Consider the following 12530-nt stretch of genomic DNA (forward strand, 5'->3'; position numbering starts at 1 on the left):
ATGGGTCTCAGTTCCTCTGGGTTGTTATAGCTGAGTATAAAATGTGCAATATTTAGCCTATTTGGGTGTCTGTAGATATGTTTGGTGTTAATCTGTTATTAGCTTAGCATGGTGTGTGGTTTGTAGTTTTCTAAGGATATTCATGGGTCTGTGTTGGAATGCAGTGGATGATGTGTTGTCTGGTCTGTGCTTTTCATCTGCACTGTAGGGTACAGTGGTCTGTTGTTAGCATGCAGGAAAGGGATTGATTGTGGAATTGTTGTGATATTTGTGAATGATTGATGCTGGTTGATTGAGATCCTCTGGTGTGTTCTGTGTTGGGGCCTTGCCATGTGTTCTGTGTTGGGGCCTTGCCATGTGTTCTGTGTTGGGGCCTTGCCATGTGTTCTGTGTTGGGGCCTTGCCATGTGTTCTGTGTTGGGGCCTTGCCATGTGTTCTGTGTTGGGGCCTTGCCATGTGTTCTGTGTTGGGGCCTTGCCATGTGTTCTGTGCTGGGGCCTGGCCATGTGCTTGAACGGTATCTCTGCTTGGGAGAGATGAGCTTTGTGTGTGCTGTATACTCATGAATGTGATCATAGGGTGGTGTCAGTGTTGTATCATGGAGGTTGAATTGATGGCAGCTTTGAATGGTCATGGGTGGTTGCCGTGTGGTGTTGTGTGAGTCAGATGAGTATGTTGTCTGCGGTTTGTTGGAGATGGCTTGCCTCCATGTGGGGTGAACAAGGGAAATGGTGATTCTGCCCAGTTGTGGTGTTGTGTGGGTCAGATAGGTATATTGTCTTTGTTGTGGTTGTGGTCATTGGATGATTTGCGGAGTTGCAGCTTGGTGCAGGATGGAGTTTGCCTAGGGATCATGAGGCTTGCAAACAAAGGAAAAACATGTGCTTCGGCCCTTCCCCCTCCCCACGGTCTAGTGACTACTGAATGAGGTCTGTAGTAGGATGGTATTGTTGTATATTGGAATCAGCTTGTGTAGTACATGTTGGAATATTAAATGGTGCAGTGTTTGCCTGATGTGTTGGCATATGATATCCAGCGTGTATATTTAATTAACTATGGCATTATGGGAGATTTCAATGAGGTAGCTTCATAATGGAGTTTGTTTGTAGACCATGCGGTTTGAACAATAGGGCAGGAAGCATTCCCAACCCCCCCTCACACACAAGCAAACACACACACACTCCATCACCAGCCATCTTGAACATGTGCTCTCAGCAGACATTGATATATCTCTCATTGTATTTTAATGTGTCTCTCTCTCTCTCTCTGTCTCATATTGCTCATTGTATTTTGATCTTTAATAACCGTTTCATGTATTTTAACTGTACCTTATGACCTAATGTTTGTACAATTTATTTGCGCTCATTATTAGATCATAGCGTTGTAACATCTGTACTTTTACCTGAATAATAATCTTTAGCGCTTCGGACCGCTAATCAACTGTCTTGGTATTTCATTAATGGTATAATAAAAATAGCGACATCTTGTGGTTTTAGAAGGTACAGGCAGGTTTTGTCTTAGAGGTTCTAGGCAGGTGAATCTTAGAGGTTTATAGGCAGGAATGTATTAAAAGGTTTATTTACGAATTTAACATTAGCCTCCTGTAGTTAGCCCCCTGTAGTTGCTCCCCCCCTCCGCGCGCACACAAACAAACACACACACACAAAAGAAAAAAACACAAACACTTACCTTTATCCCCGCTCCAGTGCTGCTGCCGTCCATACCCCGGCGTCCGCTCCTCGGCACTATGGGAGTGACGTCATTACGTCACTCCCATAGTGCTCTGCGGGACCCGGAAGACGGAGCTCACTCCTGAGCTCTGTCCCCGGCGTCCGCTCCTCGGCACTATGGGAGTGACGTCATTACGTCACTCCCATAGTGCCCTGTGGGACCCGGAAGACGGAGGGAGCTCCGTCCTCCGGCTGCCGCCGGGGGTTTGAATAGGAGCCGGGCGCCCACTGGTAACACACTCAGCGGGTGCCCGGCAGATGGAGGGTGCACCCCCTGCACCCTCCATAGTTACTACTACTGCCCCCGTCGCCCCCAAGCTACCCAGCACCTCCAAGCCACCGCGGGGGCTGCGGTGGCAGTAGTTACGCCACTGCTGGGAGGTAGGTTGTGGCCAGAGAGTATAAATGACAGTTTGTGAAATGTGTGATGCTGCAAGGTCATAAAACAAAATCAAAGTTGTGTTCTACATAGGGCCATATTCAATTAGGCTGCAAAAAGTCGTTCTCAGCTTAACTTTTTCATTGACGGTGACTTCATTTTCGCAGATCTACTTATCCCCGTATTCAATTTGTCCGATTTTTCGCCGGTGCGAAAAGTCTATGCATGGGGACCAGCAAAAAAGTATCACCTATGAATAAGTGGCGAGAACAAGTGCAGAATTGGGGTTTTGGGGTGCTGACTTCCAAAAACCACCCTGCACCCCTTGGACTGGCCCCCAAAGGTATGCTAAATTCAAAAAAAATTTTAAAAAAGAACCACAGGACACCCCAAAAAAGGTACTTTCATTTTGGGGGCAAAAAAAAAAGTTTGGGGTCAAACTTTTTAACTAGCGAAATAAACTCAGGGGGAGTCCCCAAGTATACCCCTGGGGTTTTTTTTATTGCAGGTACTTGCGGCAGGTGGATTTTTTAACTTTTTTAAAAACTTCACATTAGCAAGTTTAAAATATGCTAGTACCCATGTTCATGTACCCCAAATTTGATGGGACTACTTACTTTTCAAAAAAAAGTTGCTAAATGCTATTCTTCACCACTTTACCAAAGACGCTAAATAGCACCATTTAAAGACACATACCTTTAGCAGGGCTATTTGGGGGTACCCATAGTGAACCCCCATGTCAGAGCATCTTTTGGGAGGTGTCAGGCTGATTTCCCCAAAAATGACAGAACTTTTAGCCGATTTTGTTTTCGACTGGTCCCATTTTTTGCCGATTTTCGCGGGGACGAGCGCAATAAGTTTTCGAACCTGAAACCTGCAATAACGGCGAAAAGTCCGGCAACTGACTTTAACTGGCGAAAAGTCCGGCAATTGTCCGGCAATTGACTCCAAATTGAATATGCCCCATAATGTGTAGAGACTTTGGTCATTTTAACAGAACACAGGAACTGTCTGTAAATGACTACAACTACATGGAAGGTGAATGAACATGAAATGTTTAATAGTCAAAAAAGGCAGAGTAGAAAGAAGAACAAGCAAGGCAGTAACTAGGGTGGTGTGACATGTGCCACGGCGCAGAGTGCCGCAAGCCAGGGGTCGCTGTTCAGCACGGCCTGTCAATTTTCTGTTTTAATCATTCACACTTGCGGTGCTTCTGGTAGCTGGCCCCTGCACTAGAACCTACCAAGATAACAGATCAGAGACCCGTTTCTGCCCTTCCTCCCACTTTGATCCGCAGCATCTCCTTTCACTCACTGAGTCTGAACATCCCCCTCTCCCTGGCCATTCCCTTCCACCCTGACCAAACCCCCCTCCATCCTCTCTGCTCCCTGGTCCTCTCCTCGGCCATCCCCAAGCAAGAATAACACAACCAAAGATTCCCAACCCAAGTGTTACCAGCACACCTCAAGTACCCTTACTCGTGAGTTCAGCTACCAGTGCAGGATACATGCATGGACCTCCCGGCTGCCGATATTTGCTGCATATACACTAAACTGCAAAAAAAAATGCATATACTCTAAGATGAAAAACTTCATTGCAGGATATAATGTGAATCACGAAGCATCCAAAACACATGTATTTTGCTTTGTTGGCCTTAATGGACTATAGTGAAATGGTCCTTGTAGATGATGGTCTGTGCATTGATAACTAGGAGGTTAATTAGGACACTAACCAAAAAGTGGAGTAACTTTGCACCTTGGAATAACCAGGATCCAGTCACATTGTTGACAGTGACCATGTCTATATTCATTATGTCGGCACCACAATGTTGACACTAGAATGTCGATGTGGTTCAACATGTCAACGGGCACCATGTTGACATCCTCAGATTGTCGACATGTTCACAATGTCGACATTTGAAATGTTGCCATGTGAAATGGAGGGAGGTGCAGGAGACTTGCCCTCTATTCCGGGGGGCCTGGGAGTGCCACCCGATTTTCGGGAGCCTCCCCGCCATTCTGAAAATGGCTGGGAGGCCATTTAAATTTAAATTGCAGTGTAAAAATAAAGCTGTCCAGCATTTGTGGGCTACTTGCAACAGCAGCCAGTATTTACCCTGCAAGCCAAAAGAAAAGTATTTGCACCCTTTGCAGTGCAACATGGTTTGTCCAGGTGCAGTCAATTGTTTTTTCTTTGTTTTGCTCCCAACTCAGAATCTGCCCTTATGTCTCTACTTAATAGGAAGCTCAAGTATTCCGGGGAAGATGTCTAAGCCTTGGAGAGTGATAAAGTACCAACCAATCAGCTCCTGCCAGTTTACAGGCTGTGTTTGAAAAATGACAGTTAGGAGCTGATTGGTTGGTACTTTATCACTCTCCACTTTATCACTGTGCAAGGCTTAGTGCATCTCCCACTCTACCTATAGGGTAATATACATATCAAACATACTTAGACCATAATAATCAATTTCAGAAAGTAAATATGCTACCAGGTCAACCATCTGCCTTATCATCAATATTCATGGAAACTTCAGTTCAAGCTATGTACAGCATGTACTGCCTGCACTACAGTGGACTGCTCTATAATGGAATGTTGCTGGTGCTCCCATATTTAGATATTGATACTATTCATACTGCATACTTGGATCAGTCCATAAGAGCTAATTTATGCCTCCTATAGTGTTCAGGATGCTATAATACAGCTATAGTAACCTATTCCCCTGAATCTATTCAGTTTGGGACATTCGCTTTGAAGGTTGAGGTGAGATTTTCTACAGCTAATACTGAAACTGTTCTGGGAAACCTGGATGTACAGTCAGTGAAGACAAAGCACACTAACAATCAGAATCAGCTCATATATTTCATCATATTAGTGACCATTATTAAACTCTTCCATCTCATAAATAACAAAATAAATATAGTAATTTCATAATAGTTGAGTTTAGAGAGAATAATGAATATAAATGGTCTTTATCATACAAAAACTGAAAATCTAATATTTGATAGAAAGATGGTTCAGAAATAAGAGATGCAATTACGTTCATGAAATTATTAGATTTATGAAGATTCATTTGGAATGTCTCTGGCTCTGTGCAATCATTCAAAATGCTAAGCATACAGTATAATTAGGGTCGGGCCAGCCCTGAGCATACTCAAACTTCTCTTTTAAATGGTGATAGTTTTAGACAGCAGGAGGTTCCCTACACAGGCTCAGATTTATCAACGAGTGCTATCGGCTCCTAAATGTCATTTTTCAAACAAATGACCGTAAAGCTGGGTACACACTGCAAAGATATATCTGTAGATGATGGTCATCCATACACACTGAACGAACATCATCTTCCAGGCAGCCGCAGGTCCTGCTGCCCGGGGGACGGGGGCTACCGCTACATGTGTACGGGCGTTTGACTGATAGCCTGTACACACTTACCGATGGACAGATATATTGGTCCATTGGCTGTGCAGCCAATGCGATAGGTCTGTGAACGACGTCATTCACAGACATATCGCTGGTACACACTGGACGATGGGCGCCAGATATATTGGCCGATCAATTGATCAACTAATATATCTGTCTGGCTGTGATCCCAGCTTAGGTGCTGATTGGTTGGAGCACCATTTAAGATTAGTAACAAGTGATAACAAGAATATCACTCATTGATAAATCTGGGCCTAATGCTGGGTACACACTGGCTGACATATCGGCTGTTCAATTGTACGGCCGATATATCATGTGCCTGTCGGCCAGTGCGTACAGACGATGTGTCTGTGAACGATGTCACTCACCGGTATATCGCGTTGGCTGTGCAGCACAGCTGATGGCAGACATATCTGCACATTGTGCAGTGTGTACTGGTGGTCAGACCACCGCCTATACACTTGCTGCAGAGGATGCCGGAGAGGGGGGCCAGACACGACCCCCTGCTAGATGGCAGCGATGGTTGTTCAGTGTGTGTGAACAACCATCATCTGCAGATATATCTTTCAGTGTGTACCAAGTTTTAGTTGCAAGGTGACAGTATTATCAGGCAGTTTAAGATTGTTTTGTCATTCTAATCTAGTCTGCTTTATCCAGTCTTTGCACAGTCTGTGTCAGCAAGCACTGTCATCCATTATTCACGTGTATACTGGGGTGGTCTTCACCTTAACTCAAAACATATAGATTTAGTCATGTTTATTTAAGGATAATATGATAGCTACGTATGGTTTGATGTGTACTGTAGGTATATAATTTGTTTTATACATATCAGATATTGGTTTATATGCTACCAAGGTATCTGTACTTGGGTCTATTTAGTTCATATAGTTTTGACCTGTGAGAAGTAGAACAAAGGAGATTTGAAGGCTCTGTATTCATCAGAAATATGGGTCATTAAACTTCACTAGAAGTCTAGTGAAGAAAATTGACTACACAACAAATATGCAAATAAATCTCTATTCAGAAACATTCAGATCCAATATACATCAAATACACAGGACAACAATGCCTCTCCGTGGACCAAATCTACTCCAGTAAATTATTCAATCCTGTCCCAACCAATCAGATTACCTGTCACCATCAGTACAAGACCCCGCATGCAACAGATACAGCAGTGTACATGTATCAATGTGTGGAAGGAGTTACAAGAAAGCAGAATAAATAAATAAACAAACCACAATCAAGTAATTTAAAGTAAAGTCATTTTTAGTTTTGGATTAAATCTGTTCAATATTTTGGGTTTGGGCTTGCACACCCTTGGCCAATGTACCTGCTCAGTATCCGCAATTACAATGTAACTTTTATCTGGCTTCCCCTTTAGCTGAATCATTCTAGGTCCACTACTGTTATTCAGGAGTACTCTGTCCTGTCAGCTCCTATGTTACCAACTGATATAGTGCTGTTTGCACTGACTGCTCCCATCCGCCTGCACAGGGGTAAGAAGCATTTCAGCACTAGCACAGATGTGTTCAGCAGAACTGGAATTCTGGCATGAGATATCTATAGTTTTGCTAGTTAGGGGCTAAAGGAGAGACCTGATGTGTAATAGGCAATTTTTTCTTTCTTTCCCCCTTAAAATTACTGATCTTGCGGCCTTGAATATATTTAAAGAACTCAGTGCATGAAGTTTACACAATGTGATCATCAGAATAGTACTGACAGTACTATTCTAAATGTGTTGTCTTCATAAATAGACTGAATGTACTGTATATGGCCTTATAAACACGGACACAGACAATTCCACTTCCCCAGCTTATACCTCATTAACACTTCCATTTAAACAAAAACAAATAATTCAAGCTGGGCAAAAATAGAATTAGTGGGTCATACATTTCCGAACCCGAGTACACTCATATGTGACTAGATGCCAACTGGCATTATTCTATGGGCTGTGATTATCTGCTGTAACAGTACTTTCTGCTGCCAATAGAAATGTAATAAATCTATCTGATAACATGTACATTTGTTTACAGCATAATAGGAGTCTGAGCTGATCAGTCTAGAGTCAATATAAGTGTTTTATTAAAATCCTTACTAGAGAATGTATTACAGCATGCTAATTACTATTACACAAAGGATACAAATGAGTCCAGATGTCAGTCACATTCACAAACAATTTACAAGAAAACAAGTCAACAAAATGTAATTGTGGTGTGCTGTGTTGGTTCATAATGTCATTTAAATCTCACCTGTACAAATGATCCAATGCCAATCAATGCCATGCACTAGATTCGTGAAATAATATGCAAAGCAAAACGTAATAAAATTAAATGATTAGAAAATAATAAACATATAATCATTGTGAAACTTCATTGAGAAGGTGTATTATTTATTTATTTATCAAATGCACACCCAATACAGTGTTTCAGCAATGCTTAGTTTGCTTCATGTTAATGAGAGAACAGCAATGATTCTACCGAGATCCATTTAACAGCTTTTCTATGTACAAAACAGCTTTCAGTTCACCATGCATATTTCTTATATTTTCACACTTGCAATTTGAATCAACCAGGCATAAGACTGATCCTACTTATACTGTGATTCATGGTCTACCTGAGACTCACTGAGATCCACATTCCAGCAGCCACTGTACCCCCTCTGCACGGTGCTTGGAAGTAAATTAACAGCATGAAACCTACAAAGATCTTACAGTGAATATCTTAGCTCAGTAGCTGTACATCAGGGTTTTAGGTAGAACACGCTTCATCTTAGATATCAGAGACCTATGTGTAACTGTACAGATCCTTCACTCCTGAGCTGCTAATTCACAGTGACGAATGGACCACCAGTTAAATTTAACTCGTGCAATACATTTGCATCACAGCCAAAGTAATACTTTCTCCTGGAGTCCCCCTAGGAAATCTACCTATGTATCTTCTTGTGTTGACAACTAAAATGAACAGCAGTTCTGTCCCAACAGGCACAATGACATTCTTCATTCAATTAGTTAGAAAGATAAGGTAAAATAAAATGCAATGAGCATTACAAGGTAGAAGTCTTGTTTAGGAAATTAGATATATTACCAGGCGCATGTTGGAATTCCTGGAGGATCCCCTGGGATACAAACAGTAGCTGCTGCTCTGTGTGTTATCCTGCTGGACCACTGGGCTGGATGTGGCGACGGCTGCTGCTGATGGGTGAGGCTGAGGCTCTGTGACTTGAGTACATTCAATGCATGAAAGATCCCACAGCCAGCCACACAAGGCACTCCTGACACCTGCCTCACTCACTGCTGAGTGCTGCTGTGCTGGAGGAAAGTGCAGTGATGTAAAGGAACCTGGAACACTGCCCCTGCCAGGGCTCTGCTGTTCTGAGCTTCTGTTAACTGTATACCTGCCTTGCATCAAAAGTACAAGTGAATTACAGATAGGAAACACCACTTGTACCATCACCAAATATATATGTAAGTCATTTTATTGAAGTTGCACAATTGCAAATTACTGCCAGGAAAAAATACATTGCTTTATCCACTTGTGTTCAAGACTACATGAACATGCACAACAGTATACGGGAATTTTATTAAATAAGATATGTTTCAGCCATACATGTGGATTGTGAACCCCCCACCCCCCATTTTTCCCCTTTATCTTTCTGTACTACCCATCCCCCCACATCCCATATGTTTTGTTTATGTATTTTTATTGAGAAAAACTAAACTTAATACAAACTATTGATGGGAAAAAAAAGATGTGTTTCACACATGGTTGGATAGGAGGAACATATAAATGTGTTTATATGACAAGATACATCGCTATTTACAATCACTTCAATTGGGAAATGATATTAGATGAATAGATACGTTGGAGATACATAGAGCAACCCATAGATAGATATTTTCTGTGCCATGATTACATTTAGCATACATAAGCATGGAGATACATAGAGCAACCCATAGATAGATATTATCTGTGCCATGATTACATTTAGCATACATAAGCATGGAGATACATAGAGCAACCCATAGATAGATATTATCTGTGGCATGTTACATGTAGCATACATAAGCATGGAGATACATAGAGCAACCCATAGATAGATATTATCTGTGCCATGATTACATTTAGCATACATAAGCATGGAGATACATAGAGCAACCCATAAATAGATATTTTCTGTGCCATGATTACATTTAGCATACATAAGCATGGAGATACATAGAGCAACCCATAGATAGATATTTTCTGTGCCATGATTACATTTAGCATACATAAGCATGGAGATACATAGAGCAACCCATAGATAGATATTTTCTGTGCCATGATTACATTTAGCATACATAAGCATGGAGATACATAGAGCAACCCATAGATAGATATTTTCTGTGCCATGATTACATTTAGCATACATAAGCATGGAGATACATAGAGCAACCCATAGATAGATATTATCTGTGCCATGATTACATTTAGCATACATAAGCATGGAGATACATAGAGCAACCCATAGATAGATATTATCTGTGGCATGTTACATGTAGCATACATAAGCATGGAGATACATAGAGCAACCCATAGATAGATATTATCTGTGGCATGTTACATGTAGCATACATAAGCATGGAGATACATAGAGCAACCCATAGATAGATATTATCTGTGCCATGATTACATTTAGCATACATAAGCATGGAGATACATAGAGCAACCCATAGATAGATATTTTCTGTGCCATGATTACATTTAGCATACATAAGCATGGAGATACATAGAGCAACCCATAGATAGATATTTTCTGTGCCATGATTACATTTAGCATACATAAGCATGGAGATACATAGAGCAACCCATAGATAGATATTTTCTGTGGCATGATTACATGTAGCATACATAAGCATGGAGATACATAGAGCAACCCATAGATAGATATTATCTGTGGCATGTTACATGTAGCATACATAAGCATGGAGATACATAGAGCAACCCATAGATAGATATTTTCTGTGGCATGATGACATAGAGCAACCCATAGATAGATATTTTCTGTGGCATGATTACATGTAGCATACATAAGCATGGAGATACATAGAGCAACCCATAGACAGATGTCGAAGCTGGTTTAGTGGCTGAGACAGAATCAGTGTAAAACTAGCCTGGAGCGACGCCATCTTGTGAATGGCAACCAGGCTCCATCTTAAAAATAAGTACCTGCACGACGCCATCTTGCGAATGGCGACAAGACTCCATCTTAGAAATAGGTCACACAGCGCCATTTTGTCCAAACCACATAGTACACAAAACACAATGCTAAATTGCTAATAAATAGCAATTTGTCAAAACCACATAGTACACAAAACGCAACGCTAAATTGCTAATAAGTAGAACGGCTAGCTTTTTAACAATCTTCCCCAAACACATACCGACGGTGTTTAACATACATAAAAATGACTTTCCAACACATTAAAATCACCATGAACTTAAATAATGAACAGTGCAAAATAGTAGCAAATTAGTGGTGTTTTCCCTGCATTCACATTAACACATACACGCGATGTTAAACAGTGCACAACACAAAATAGCTAATTATTAGCACGTTCAGCTTTTTAACGATCCCTACACAACCAATACCGATTTAGTCCCATACACTCAGAGATACCTTTCCAGCTTAGTGCTGCTCGCTAAGTACCCCACAGACCCCCAGACACACAACGCTATTTAGTGTCGTTCTCCCTTGCATACATACACTTAAAGCAATAGTTCCGTAACACAAAAGGGTTATTATTACATGATTCATTCACAATGCCAGCGTGTAAAGAAATGACTGTACTGCATCTAAGGTTTAATACGTGATAAGTAAGCCGTGTTTGGTGTTATACTGATCTGCACTTTCTCAACAGCTTTCCGGCATCATCGGTGTGAAGATCGCAACATGCATTCTCAACTTAGACCGTAGAGACTTAAAGCACCAAAACGTACTTTGTAAAACCAACAGCCTAGATTTGCATGAGGTGGGAAAACGGAGGCAACAAGCTGTTAGAGGCTGTTCTGTGTCCATTTGAATCAACCTGTTAAATGTCCTGTAACAAACGCACCGTGATGGAGAACCAATGGGATCGCAACAAACCTCTCTATTGTGTTGTCTGTTTCTGTAAGGGTATAAATGTGTGTGTTGTGACCCCAGTCTGGAGTCTTCTTGCTGATTTACGGAGGTTTCTTGCTGATGCCGGTATCTGGTCCAGAGCGCTTGCGTATGTATAACTCTATCTTGGGTCTGTATAAATTCTTTGCGCTAAATTGTACTTAGATCACAGCGTGTAACTGACTGTACTTTACGTGAATAATACTTTGTGCTTTGGAAACACATGTTCAAGGTCTAAAGTATGACTGCGTACGCAAATAGCGTCAATATCAGAAGGTATAGGCAGGCTTTTAGAAGGTATAGACAGGAGCACATAGAGGTTTTAATTCAGTATCCTTATAGATATTTTCTGTGGCATGATTACATGTAGCATACATAAGCATGGAGATGCATAGAGCAACCCATAGATAGATATTTTCTGTGGCATGATTACATAGAGCATACATAAGCAATGTGCTGTTATTGATCGCAGATTTTTCCCATGACACTGTTGTACACATTTATTAATTATAAATGTTGATCTATTAGAGTGTCTCCTCCATCTATTAGAGTGTCTCCTCCATCTATTAGAGTGTCTCCTCCACCTTGCAGTGTGGTTGCAGCTAGCAGGATTAACTATTATCACAGATAATGGCAAAATCACTGGTTTGATTAAGGAGGTTTCTACATGACTGCTGTTCGGTTTTACATAATGTCATGATTCATGCACATCTCTGTAATTACAGGGAGGTAATGTGCGGGTCTGGGATGGACAATGAATGGGATGCACTGTAAGCTCATGCCCACTGTTCCTGCTCACCTCCTGCCATTCCTTTTCATCATACATGTGCTTAGAAGAAACAATGGTAAGCATCTGGGCTATATTGGT

At 41.4% G+C, this 12530-nt stretch overlaps 1 protein-coding gene across 1 annotated transcript in view; it reads right to left on the reverse strand.

Annotated features, from left to right (window-relative positions):
• SCHIP1 (schwannomin interacting protein 1) overlaps positions 1-8692 on the reverse strand; it is a 475035-nt gene extending 466343 nt beyond the window's left edge. Inside the window, exon 1 of the mRNA XM_088479823.1 lies at positions 8611-8692. Coding sequence (XP_088335949.1) covers positions 8611-8619 — 9 coding nt within the window. The 5' untranslated portion in view covers positions 8620-8692. The remainder of the gene's footprint in view (positions 1-8610) is intronic.
• Positions 8693-12530: the final 3838 nt, after the last annotated feature.

This window comes from Taudactylus pleione, unplaced genomic scaffold (assembly GCF_031769625.1).
Source record: "Taudactylus pleione unplaced genomic scaffold, aTauple2 ptg000246l, whole genome shotgun sequence".
NCBI lineage: Eukaryota > Metazoa > Chordata > Amphibia > Anura > Myobatrachidae > Taudactylus > Taudactylus pleione.